Here is a 13,576-nt window from a genome sequence, read left to right as displayed (position 1 = left end):
AAGACAAAACCAGAAAAATTCTTATGTTCACAACTGTATGCACATCATGCAAATCAGTTCTAGCCCATTTTAATGACAAAAGATTTAGTCAGTTATAAAATTAAAACGACTCTGGCATGTTTAAGTAACTCTCCTAATTCAGCCTCCATGATTCAATGCAATGAGATTATCTGTCAATTTTAATTATGTAAGTAATATGGTCATGGTAGTGATAATATAATATTTGGTGCTTTAAAATATACTTAGCACTTTCATTATATGTTCCTTAGTCTTCCTAATAAATATCTAAAGTAGAAGAAATACTACAATATGAGCTGATTAAGAAGCTAATGTTCATAAAGTTTCATTACCTTAGCAGCTTGAAAACAGAACCAGTACCTGAGACTGGAACTTGATATTCCAAGACCAGAGATCTTTCTGGAGAAAACTGACTCAAGTATAAGAGACCCTGAGCAATCACATGATGACAGTTGTTATTCCAAGGGAGTTACTAAAAAGGACATGAGTAGTGCTTATTTTTATACAATCACCGTTGGGAGGAGGTGTCTTCCCTCCATGTCTCTATACAGTAAATCAGCCTTGATGGACAGGTGATGGATGGGGAGAGGTGGCTGAGTGTTCCTGGCAGACAATGGGAGTTGTGGGTAGAAGAGCCAGCTGTATCATGCAGTTCTCTGCTCACTGGACTTGGGTGTCTTTTCTCCAAACCTTCTGCTGGAACCAAAGCAGGGGTGCTGAGGTGAGGCACAGCATGATTGCTGTTGTTTCTTTTGTGACAGGTGCAGTTTGATGAGCGAGAGGATACGAAGTCTTGCACTATTGTTATCAATGACGATGACTTGTTTGAGAATGTTGAGAGCTTCACTGTGCAGCTCAGCATGCCAGCATATGCACTGTTAGGGGAGTTCACCCAGGCGAAAGTCATCATCAATGACACTGAAGATGAACCTACACTAGAGTTCAATAAGCTGGTCTACCGGGTCAACGAGAGCGCTGGTTTTCTGTTTGCACCTATTGAAAGAAAAGGTGTGATAGTGACAAGGACTAGTAAAGTGGCTAATACTCGCTGAGTCCATTCTGTGTGCCAAGTGCTCATGTCATATTACCTCATGTGTATATTCCACATGGATTGACTCAACAGATCTCCAGATCAGTTATAATACTGTTGCCACCCACAGTGAGCACTATCAGTAGGCCTCTCTTCCTAGTTCAAGTTGGACCTCCATTTATTCTTACATTAGACTAGAAGACTGGTTAGATTTAGCATCAAAAATTATTCATTAATTCAGCACTTTTAAAATTTATTTTTATTTTTTCATTTTTGAAGCAGGGTCTTACTCTAGTCCAGCCTGGCCTCAAACTTAGAGCAGTCCTCCTATGTCCGCTTCTCAAGGCATGAGCCACTACACCTGGCCTTCTTAATCAATCACTCATTCAATAAGATATCTAGTTAAGGAGGCCATGGAGGGAAGTTATATTTGTGAGAATTTCTGTTATTGAAAGACATAAAATGTTCTAAAACATTTCCCTACCAGAGTCATATATAACTCAGATGAGAAAAAAAATGTGAGAAATAAAGGCCAATTCGTAAGGGGTTGAATATTATGAATGTATGATTGTGCAACATTGAGACGAAAAGACATAAAAATGGAATCTTTGTTCAGAGCTGCAGGAATGTAAATGATGGTGTCAGGTTCTTTATTGAATCTTCTGACTGGGTTTTAGCCTAGCAAATGCTGTGGTAGCACAGAGCCTTGGTAACACTGCTTGGAAAACAAGCAAGCCCAGTTGATTGCTCTGGGACACCAAACCAGGCCTGGAGCAGCTTGTCACCAAGGGATGTGGCAGCACTAATAAGTAAAGTCATTTGTACAGAGGCAAGTTTTATTTTGTTTTGTCTTTCTTTTTTAAACAAGCTTGTTCCTCCCGGGGAATTAAAGTGAAGAAGTTTCTTCAGAGAGGCAATGAACTGTGTTCATAGTACTACCTTCAGGACACAATTACTTCACTATTTAAAGTACCAAATATGCCTCTGATCTTTCCACCCGCTGTGGTCTTAGATGGTGGGCAATGAGTCTTATGAATTAACAGAGCACAAAATTCACAGAATAGGAAATCCATTTTAAGTTACTTGGGGAAGTATCTGGGGTATATTAAATCCTCAAGAGGTTTATACCACAGGCTTAATAGAAATTGCAGCTCAGGCATGTTGCTGTCAGAGTTTGAAGAGAAATAGTGATGGAATGTGTCAGAGGGAAAAGCTCATTAAGTTACCAGAGATTCTAAAATCTGAGAAGTACTCATTTAAATGCTCTGCCGTTCTTGCCAATTGTATTTCAGGAGATTCAAGCAGCATTGTATCTGCCATTTGCTATACAGTTCCCAAGTCAGCTATGGGAAGTAGCCTGTATGCTCTAGAATCAGGCTCTGACTTTAAATCCAGAGGGAGGTCTGCTGAGAGTCGTGTGATATTTGGACCCAGTGTCACTATTTCCACGTGTGATGTCATGCTCATTGATGACAGTGAGTATGAAGCGGAAGAGGAGTTTGAGATTGTCCTGACTGATGCTTCTGACAATGCTCGCATTGGAAGGGTGGCGGTGGCCAAGGTGCTCATCAGTGGTCCCAATGATGCCTCCACAGTTTCTCTGGGAAACACAGCTTTCACTGTCAGTGAGGATGCAGGTAACGGAGACCATCTTTGTGGTTTCTATCCACCACCTTTCTTTTCCCTTTTCTTGAACAAGTTCCTTTCTGTGTTTGAGAATGTCCTTACAATATTGAGAATATCCTTCCTTAGTGGTACCACTATTGATCTTAGGCGTTTTATTTTGAGAGTCTCCAAGATTATCATTGGAAGTAACAACAATGCACTGACCTTTGTGATCCAGACAAAGCTATGGTGCTAAGCATTTTGGCTTGTGAAGAAGAGATCTGTGATTCATTGAGAATGAAGGTGAAATATTTAGTGTCCCTCTAGCTGCTGAAACAGACTACCACATTTCAGTGTTTTAACACTGTTTTATGTCAGCCCAAAGTGGTCAATGAGCTTATCTCTTCCACATAGTGTTTCAGACCCCTTCCCTCTTGTGGCTTCCAAGAGTCCTAAAGTCTTCTGTGTGCTGCTGACAAAGGGACTACAGCTGATCCAAGCCTTCTACCACTTGAAGGGATTTTAGATCATATTAGGAATTAATATTTTAATTTTTTTTGTTTTTATTTTATATTTATGTATTTATTTGAGAGCGGCACACAGAGAGAGAAAGAGGCAGAGAATGGGCATGCCAGGTCTTCCACCCACTGCAAACAAACTCCAGATGTGTGTGCCCCCTTGTGCATCTGGCCAACGTGGGTCCTGGGGAATCGAGCCTCGAACCAGGGTCCTTAGGCATCACAGGCAAGCGCTTAACCACTAAGCCATCTCTCCAGCCCAGGAATTAATATGTTAACACATACTGAATGGCAGGCACCATTCCATGTGGCTTCCATGCATTCTCACAAAATATTCTATGGAACACATATGATTACATAGAAGAGTAGGTACAGTTGCAAAGAAGTTAAATAAATGATCAAAGAGTAGTCAGCTAGTATAATGGCAGAACTGTCCTTTCTGCTATACCATGTACCATGCCTAGACATTCTGGAACATTGATTGCAAGGGTGTCATGCTTGATGGTTTTTCCATATCTTCTTGTCTCTGACCTTTGTTGTGAAAAGAGCTAAGTATCTTTAGAAGCCTACAAAGTGTACTTTAACTGTGGAACAGAAGATGAGCTGCATTCCTAAGATAAATAACATGTATGTATGTTTTAAATAATGATGTACACCACTTGGCTAACATAAGAAAGCCAACCCAGTTTAAATATTTAATTTGAAACATTTCGCTCCAGGCCCATAGAGTCCCTGAGCTGATTATTGACTGTTTTCTGACTGAAGATCTAGGCTCCCAAATTCTTCGCAATAGGCTTGTGATGTTCCTCAGTGGCCAGGTTCATGTGGAACCTGAACTCCCCAAGAGCTGTCTGTCCAGGACCACCCCTATAAGGCCCTCCTGGGGATCTTGCCTTGATCATCAGTGAAAAGGAAGAGTGACACTTCCTTGGCCCTCCTCAAGGGGGGGGGGGGGGTTTGCACAAGCTACATGGCTAGAGCTGCTACTAGGGCCATGAGGGCAGACAGCACTCTGAAACATCCACTGCTTTTATGGCTCAAGATTGACCACTGCAATCTATTACCTGAATACAGGTACAGTGAAGATCCCAGTTATACGCCATGGCACTGACCTCTCTACTTTCACATCTGTCTGGTGTGCAACACGGCCCTCAGATCCAGCTTCTGCCACTCCAGGAGTTGATTATGTCCCTAGCTCAAGGAAGGTGGAGTTTGGGCCAGGTGTCACAGAACAGGTGAGTCCATAGCATCAAAGCTCCTCAAAGGTGAAAATTTGTATGGATGCTACTGTGGTTTTGTCCCTGCTTTCCAAACTCTCTTGAGGACTCTAAAGAAAATCCCTGTGTAATATTAATGACCTTACTTTAAAATATATACAAACAAGAGGACAAATTCATAAAGGGATCTTCTAAAATTTTGCCAAAGGATCTTTTTATTATCAAATATCTAAAAGCACAGTTTTAGAATAAGAATTGTGCTTGATGGATATAAGTATCTAGTAACAAACTTCTAGAAAACTATGATAATGAGATGATTATATTTTGTGAATCTAAAGGAAAAACAGTTGCCTTAAAGTCACCAAGAAAAAACACCTTTGCCCTGGTCTCACAAAAGCAAAGGTTGGTTGTTGAACCTTCTGAAAAAGTTGCTTTTATTTTCCCTCCAGTATTGCACCTTGACTATCTTGGATGATGCCCAATATCCAGTAATTGAAGGACTGGAGACATTTGTGGTTTTCCTCAGCTCAGCACAAGGGGCCGAACTGACCAAACCCTTTCAGGCCATCATTGCAATTAATGACACATTCCAAGATGGTAAGAGACTGAGGCTACCAGCTGGTGGTTTGAAACTTGTATTTTTCTTAACTTCCATGCATGTTACATTGTAAGTCATTCATATTTTCTTACAAAGAAGATGTGTGTTCATGTCCATGCACAAGCACGTGTGTAAGCACACTTCCTCATAGACCATGTGGGAGACAACTGTTCATGTTGCTGTTATGATGCCAGGTAACAAAGAGATATGTCAGTTTTAGGATCTGAACTCAAAAAGCTCATTCTCCATCTATAGAATCAGACTCTCAAAGGCATAAAATTAGAATATGTTATGATAAACAGTCTTCCGTAAACCTAGTACTATGGGACCCGAGAATAGAGCAGTGACTGAAGGTAGGGAAGTCATGAAAGATTACACAGAGACTGCAATAGTAAATAGAATCTTCAGGTGTGATAGGAGTTTAATGGTTAAAAAAGGAAAGACTTTCAAATCAAGAGGTAGAGTGTATACAAGATACCCTGAATATTTAATATTGAAAGATGCATGCTGGGAAGTATAGAATATAGCCCTTTGCTTTGAATATGACAGCAGGTGAGTAGAGGCATGAAATGGGAAGATAGGCTGAGTCAAGTCCTGCAGGACCTTATGTCCCAGTCCAAAGGCTTTGTAAAGAGAGGGGAACCTTACATGCTTCTAAACAGGAATAGTGTGATTTTTGCTTTGTGAAGCTAATAATGGCAGTATTGAAAATTGTACATAGGATTGAATGGAGACAGAAGCATGAAAACATATCAGTGAGAACAGAAGATGTAATCTAAGTGACTGAGAGTGAACAAGAAAAGACAGTTATGTCTTGGAAAGAACTGATGAAAACTGGAACGTTTAGTACTCTCCAATCTATTGTATGGGTTATAGAGGTGGGTGGAGAAGGTCATGACATTATGTTCCAGTGGCTGGCCATAGAACTGAAAAATCCCATCCTCATAAAAGGCAAAGGCAGCTCAGCTTAATTTATAGACTGTACGTTGTAGTGAAAATGCAAACAACTAAAAGGTATATACACTATGAACATTGAATTTTCCTTCTTCCCCTATCTCCCAGGTCCCCTCACTTTAAGAAAGCATTCTACCCATTGTTTGTGTGTATTTGTTCTTCAGGGGGATTTTGTATGTCCATATTTACCTAAATATTTATGTGCCCCAAATTATTGAGCTATAATTTACATAAATGAAAATATATACAATAAAAAGGTGACTGGCTCTATGAATTTGAAAACTGTATGCAATAATGTGCCCATTTCTATGATAAAGATGTTGAACAGTCCCAGCAGCCTGTCAAATTAATTCTTTCATACTCCTTTGAAGACTGTCTCTTCCTGAACTGAAACCTTGGCAACCACATACCTGTTTTCTGTCCCTGGAGTTTTGCTTTTCCTAGAGTGTCATATAAACTGGAACATAGATTTTACTACATGTTCATTTCTTCTTGACACCCCTGTAACTTACCACATAACCAGTCAGATTCTGTTATACACCCAATCCTTATTGCACTCTGGTCAACACAGAAGAGCCGCTTTAAATTTTCCTCAGTATTCAGTTGGTACGTGTTGGGGTTGCAATCTTAGGAAGTGAATTTATGACATAAAATATCTCTCTCTTCAGGAGGCTACAATAATATGTTTTATGTCAAGAAATACCAAAAGCAATTCAGTGATTGGTTGTGTTACCTAGCATTTACCTCAGTGACTGGTGGTGGTACCCAGTATTTACCTCAGTGATTGGTGGTAGTACCCCAGCATTTACCTCAGTGACTGGTCATGGTATCCAGTGTTTACTTCAGTGATTGGTGACTAGTATTTACCTCAGTGACTGGTGTACCAGTGTTTACCTCAGTGACTGGTTGTGGTACCCAGCGTTTGCTTCAGTGATTGGGTTTTGTACCCAGCATTTACTTCTGTAGACCTTTCTTCCTAGTAACAACTAACTTTTATTGTGGGTATTCAGTGTGCATACTGCAGTGCATAAAGACCTTACATACATGATTTCCGGCTCTCACAGTACCCATTCAGATTGTGACACTGAGGCTGAATGATTTGTGTAAGAACGTATATAGAGGAGGTGATGGATGGATCCAGAGTTAAAACTTGTTCTAATCCACCCAAGTCTAATCTCCTGGTTCTATAGCCAGGATTTTTAGCTGGTACCTGTCCTTTAGATAGTAATGTCTACTCTCATTCAACAGCCTTATAAAGTAAGCCTTACATAATCTTAGCTCTTTTCATCATCCTCCCCTGGGCTGATTTCAGGATCTTAAATCATAAAGTAACTCATCTCAGAATGTTTTTTGTTTTTTACCTCCTTCTTCTGCTTTAGTACTTGGAATTCATCTCTAATGTATCTGTGAATAATGCTGGCTGAGAAAGACAAGAAAGTCATATTGTCATACTATACTCCAGCATATACAACTTGAGGTGTACCTATCTACTCATTAACTCCAAAGAATCAGAGGCAGAGTTTGGGCTAAATCTCCAACCTTACCATTGCCTATAAAGAACCTAAGCATTGATATTACAGTCACTTTGTCAGTGACTAAGAGAGTTAGCTGGGTAGTGGTGTTTATAGAATACCATTTACCAAACCGGTACTCAACATTGTGTGGGCTACCAGGAGTAAAGCCTCACAGTCTATTCTGCAGGTAAGACTTAAATACAAATAAATACATTAGCCAAGTACAATAAATTGTGCTGCGAGAGCATCAACTGAATGCATTATGTCCACCCCAAGCCCATATGCCTTGGAGAATAACTTCTATTTTGTAATTATGCACCCTGTTAGTATACAGGGGGAGAACGTTTGCAACCCTGGGAAGCCACCCCCATGGCCAGGGCTTCTCCTTCCTAAGACAATTCTACCTTACAGGGTTGTGGGGAGAACAACATCCAAATGCATGAGAATGCCTAACACAAAGCTAGCATAACCTGCACCACTAACACTGTGCATGATGGCTCTGCATTCACCTTGTCTTGTATTGTCTCTTGTCAGCCTCCTGCTGATTGAAGTCTTCTGAAAGGCAGGAATTGTTTCTGGACAGGCAGTCATGAGATGTGTTTAGTGCTCTTCTTTCCCCCTTCCACACACACACCCACTAGATGAGAAGTAACAAAGAGATGTCTTGTTAAAGAGGAGGAAAGGCAGGACTTTCATAGCTCTAGAGGAATCTTGGGCTGGCTAATGAATGAGAAAACATTACCACTTTTAGACCTTAGTTTCACCATCTGAAGTGAGACTTTCTAAGGCAGTGACAAAACCCAACCCAAACCTTTCGACACCTGCCAGGAGCAGAAGTGCTTCCCTGTTTGTTTTGTTTTCCCCTTGGCAACAGGCTTCCTCTTATCCTGGGAGGCATCACTGTCACTTACTTTGTAACAGCACAGAACATTGCACTGGGCAACAGACCCCTACATGGTTAACGTGCAGCTATTAATGTTCCTTTAGGAGTGGTGGTGTTTGCAAATGTGTCTCTGTCTTTTTATCACATCATAGTTGATAAGTAGTAGGCTCAGCTTAGATAAGGGGGTGGATTTGTCTTTGCCAGAGCAAACACTTCTCAGTGAGGGCAGGCTGGAGGCCAACAGAACTACATAGGTGTGGACCTGCAGGCTGGTGAACTGCGCACAGCATCCCATTCTGTTCCATCATTTCGGGTTTGGCAGGACATGTACATAAGGCAGCCAGGAGAATGGTGATTGCAGCTCTAGGGTTGCTTTCCTACAGCCAAAAACACTGATTTCACCTCAGGAATCTTTGACATGACTCTTTGCATTTTTCATGGAGAAATTAATAGCCAGCAGTCAACCAAATGTTGGGCTTGGGGAAATATCTTAGTGTAGAGTGTCACAGTGTGTATTGAGGAAGTAGAGAGAAAGAAATGATTTTCCAGGGAACCTGAAGATGGGGGTGGGGTTAGGGTGGGGTTATAAACCATAATATATTAATCCTTCCAAAATCTGAGTAACTCCCATGGGTCTAATTCTATACTGATATATGCCTGTATGATCTCCTTAAATCCAGGCCTCTCAGTAATCCTGTGGGATAGTAATATTTTTGCATTACATATTTAAAAATCTGAAGCTTGGAGCTGGGGGATTGGCTCAAGTGGGTAAAGTGCTTATGGTACAAGTGTGAGGACCTGAGTTCCAATCCCATCCTCAGCACCCTCATAAATGCCAGGCAGGAGTGGTAGCCTTCCTATAACCCTAGCCTTCTTGGGAGGTAGAGACAGCGGATTCCCCCAGGCAAGTTGATTTGATAGACTAGCTGAATTGGCAAGTTCTGGGTTCAACTAAGCAACCCTAGCTCAAGAAATAAGATGGAGGGCTGGAGAAATGGCTTAGTGGTTAAGCGCTTGCCTGTGAAGCCTAAGGACCCTGGTTCGAGGCTCGATTCCCCAGGACCCACGTTAGCCAGATACACAAGGGAGCGCACACATCTGGATTTCGTTTGTAGTGGCTGGAGGCCCTGGTGCTCCCATTCTCTCTCCCTCTCTATCTGTCTCTTTCTCTCTTTGTCTTTCACTCTCAAATAAATAAAAATAAACAAAAAATTTTAAAAAGAAATAAGAGGAAGAACAATCAGCCTGTGGCATGTCATATGCACACACATGCATGTATGCACACACCATACACACATACACATGCAAAAAAAAAGTATCTAAGGCTCAGAAAGTCTTAAATAATTTGCACAGTGCATGAAGCCAGGGTTGAAGCTCTATCCTGTTTGCTCTATTTTTAGCTGCCATTGGCTATGGTTCCTTCCTGACGTCACGTGGAGCAGCAGCTCCATAGCAGTGATCGTCCACTGGTGAAATGCAGCCAGTCACTTTATTTGGCGCAAATAGTTTGGAACTGTATGGAATTTCTTTTTACTGTTTTATGTTTTTAAGTAGTTTCATTTATTAATTTAAGGTGAGAGAGACAGAGAAAGAGGCAGAGAGAGAGAGGCAAAATGTGAGCAAGCACCAGGGCCTCCTGGCGCTGGAAACGAACTCCAGAAGCATGCATCTCATGAATGTGGCTTTATGTGGGTATTGGGGAAATCAAGCTTAGGCTGCCAGGCTTTGCAAGCAAGCATCTTTAACCACTGAGTCATCTTTCCCAGCCCCTCTTATTGCTTTATTTATTGCTCTTTTAAATTTAGGTGAAACATCTTGACCTCTGGCTTAATTCAAAAGTCAGATATGGCAGTCAAAAACTGGAACCCTTTACAATAGCTCAGGCCTGCTTTTTCCTCTTTGCAGGCATTTTTACTCTTCCCTGTTGCCTCCCTGGCCCAAGACCAATGAGAATGGTTATTTGCTAACACACTTGCAATTTTTTTTCCTTGTGGTGCTTATAGGACAAAAGTGGGCTCGAGTTGTCAATACACTGTTCTGGCTTCCTTTTGCTTGTCCCACTTCTTTACTTACATTCTCCACCTACAGTTGAGATGGTAAGTGCACCTAGAAGCTAAGCAAGGACTTGTGCATAGTTGGTTTAGTCTAGGTCATTGGAAACCACACTTAGTTACAGCAGTGATTTTGTGCTAAGAGCGACAGCCGTGCCCGAGAGCCAGTCAGCACCTGTGCTTAAGTGGTGGAGCTCTGCTATGGCTTCTGCACCCTCTCCCACTGATGGTGCCTCCATCTCTCCATTGCTTACCCAGTTCCCAGCATGCAGTTTGCCAAGGATTTGATCCTAGTGAAGGAGAAGGAGGGTGTCCTGCACGTTCCCATCGTCCGGAGTGGAGACCTGAGCTATGAGTCATCTGTGAGGTGCTACACTCAGAGCCATTCAGCTCGGGTCATGGAAGACTTTGAGGAGAGAAGAAATGCAGACTCTTCACGGATTACATTTCTGAAAGGGGAGAAGGTGAGAAGAATCGTGGTAGCTGAAAGATATATGTACTTCTTCCTAGTAATCTGGATTTGTTCATTTTGAAGTAAATTTATACAAATTGTTTTTTAATTCCTTTCTGATAGATAAAATTGTTAATAATCCTGCTGTTCACATTCCCCTGTTGTCTTTGTCTTCAACATAGAACCAAATACATACATCATTGGTGGCGCTGGGAAGATAATGGTGTGTAACATTTGGAGGACTTAACAGAGTCAAATGTGTAGGACTTACTCTTAGTCTGAAGCTATGTTAAGATAAACACATTCCACCGGAGCTCCTTAGAGAGGAGGAGGGTTCTCTGTACCAGCACAAAGAGACAGGGGTTGAGTGGCTACAAGCAGTGGATTGTTGTCTTGGTAGCATACATACAAAGCTCTGTGAACACTGGAACCCCTAGGAAGCTCACCTGTATTTCTCAGATCAGACTGCAACCTCAGTGTATCTCAGGTGTGATTAAATGAGATCAAAGTTTCCTGCTTTCAAAGTTGAGTTTCAGATGGTGAAGTTGGCTATACTCCTTGGCTCAAGGCACACCATCCTCACTTATCTGGGCCAACCTCTTTCTCTGGATTGTTTGTTCCTTTTATTCAACTCACATCCTCTAGCCACTATCCCTTCTTTATCTAATGCACCTCACCTGAATCTCCTACTGTGTATTTATATTTAAAGATTGTAATTGTTTTGTATGCATGATTTTTTTTATAAAATATTCTCTTTTTTTAGTCTTTTACTGCTTTTATAGGATTAGATTTTTCGTTTTTAATATTTTTAAATTTTTATTTATTTGTTTATTTGAGAGGGAGAGAGAGCAAGAGAGAGGCAGATAGAGAGAACAAGAGATTGGGTGTACCAGGGCCTTCAAATGAATTCCAGACACATGTGCCACCTTGTGTATCTGGATTATATGAATCCTGGGTAATCAAACCTGGGTCCTTTGGCTTTGCAGGCAAATGCCTTAAACACTAAGTCATCTCTGTAGCCCATGATTAGAATTTTCAATCTGTGCTTTTAGGTATACAATTAGTCTATTGCTTCTGGGGCTGTATAATATGTCTTGGCATGTACACGCTGTGGCTTGTTCACACACCTTCAGGAATAAACAGTAAGAAACCTAGTGACCTCACCAAGTCATCTTCAGGCACTCTGTCCCACTAATAACGCTTTGGTGCACATGCTTACACATGTGACCTTCCAGACCTGAGTGATACCCTTGGAGATATATTTTCAGGAGCAAAATCATTAGATCATAGGGCATGCATATACTTACTTTGGACAAAAAAGTATCAGAGAACATTACAGATTATCACTAGAAATACACAAGGATTACTATCATTCTCCATCCTCTCAGTTAGCATTATACAACCTTTAATTTTTTGCCTATCTAATATATATAAAGCTATATCATGTTAATTTGCATTTCTGTATAACTGTTTTATATGCCTATTAGCTTTTTGGATTTCCAATAAAGTGATAATGTTTCATTTTTCTTCTTTATCCCTTCTCTTTTCTTTCCGTGGTTTGTAATTGACTTTTACTATTTTCTTATAGATCCTAAATGTGAGTTCCTTACCTCTTTTAAGCATTGTAGATACTGTGAACATGTTTCTCTTTCTCTTTTTAAAAATTTTTATTTATTTATTTATTTATTTATTTGAGAGAGAGAGAAGGGGAGAGAGAAGGTGCGCCAGGGCCTTCAGCTGCTGCAAATGAACTCCAGTTGCATGTGTCACCTTGTGTATCTGGCTTAACATGGGTCCTGGGGAATTGGACCTGGGTCCTTTGGCTTTGCAGGCAAATGGCTTAACTGCTATGTCATCTCTCCAGCCTCTCTTCCTCTTTTTTATCTGTTATCTTTAACTATGGAATTCTTAGGTGAACAGAAACCTTCAATTCTGACATACCAAATTTATCAAAATTTTGTTTTCTGATTAGTCCTTTTGAGAGTGAGTATAGGAAAACATTACCCATTTTAGATTACTCCAGACTCATCCTTTAAAAATAATAATAGTTTCCTAGTTTCCTTTCTGGGACTTTCCCTAGTCTTCTGCAGCCACAACTCAGTCCTAGTTACATATTTTTTTTTTAAATACTTTACTGGTGTAAGTTGAAACCTGTGTTTAAGAACACATAGAAATACTACAGAAACAATCTTCAACTTGAGCCTACATGTCTGAATTTGTTTTAATCACAAGAAGTCACTGCCTGCTTGAGATAGTTTTTGATGTGATAAAAGTAAAAACATACATCTGAAAAGGTCATATGTTATCTTCAAGATAATTTATCATTATTCCTGAGCACACTTTGAAATCTCTGTTTTCTTAGCCTTATCAAGCATGTCTTTGTGGCTTGTCATTTGCTAGAATCTCTTTTTAAAAAGAATAATCTACTAAGTTCAAATACTCCATAAAGAATTCTCATTGTAGGAAGAGAACAAGAAAAGCATTCTTCTGGCACTTAAAACTAGGCTAACAAGCTACACACAGATGTTCACAGGGATGTCTTATTATTATTTAGTTTGGCCTAAGAAGTATCCAAGTAGAGCTCGTCTCTGCCCATACATGCCCTTTGTAATATAGTTGGATAGAGAATTTATAATGATCTGACTAAAAATATCCCACTCCATATCACATGGCTCTACTATAGAGGCTGTGATCTCTATAAAAAATTATGATGTTGCTTTACAGTTTCTCAGAAACA

At 40.5% G+C, this 13,576-nt stretch overlaps 1 protein-coding gene across 3 annotated transcripts in view; it reads left to right on the top strand.

Annotated features, from left to right (window-relative positions):
* Fras1 (Fraser extracellular matrix complex subunit 1) overlaps positions 1-13,576 on the top strand; it is a 482,271-nt gene that overhangs the window by 429,740 nt on the left and 38,955 nt on the right. For all 3 annotated transcript variants that reach the window (XM_045144057.1, XM_045144056.1, XM_045144058.1), the window contains 5 exons: positions 780-1,026; positions 2,341-2,685; positions 4,246-4,406; positions 4,838-4,985; positions 10,647-10,852. In XM_045144057.1, the coding sequence (XP_044999992.1) occupies positions 780-1,026; positions 2,341-2,685; positions 4,246-4,406; positions 4,838-4,985; positions 10,647-10,852 (1,107 nt within the window). The remainder of the gene's footprint in view (positions 1-779; positions 1,027-2,340; positions 2,686-4,245; positions 4,407-4,837; positions 4,986-10,646; positions 10,853-13,576) is intronic.

Source organism: Jaculus jaculus, chromosome 2 (genome assembly GCF_020740685.1).
Source record: "Jaculus jaculus isolate mJacJac1 chromosome 2, mJacJac1.mat.Y.cur, whole genome shotgun sequence".
NCBI lineage: Eukaryota > Metazoa > Chordata > Mammalia > Rodentia > Dipodidae > Jaculus > Jaculus jaculus.
The sequence above is the reverse complement of the archived record's forward strand: the minus strand, read 5'-3'. Positions and strand labels throughout refer to the sequence as shown.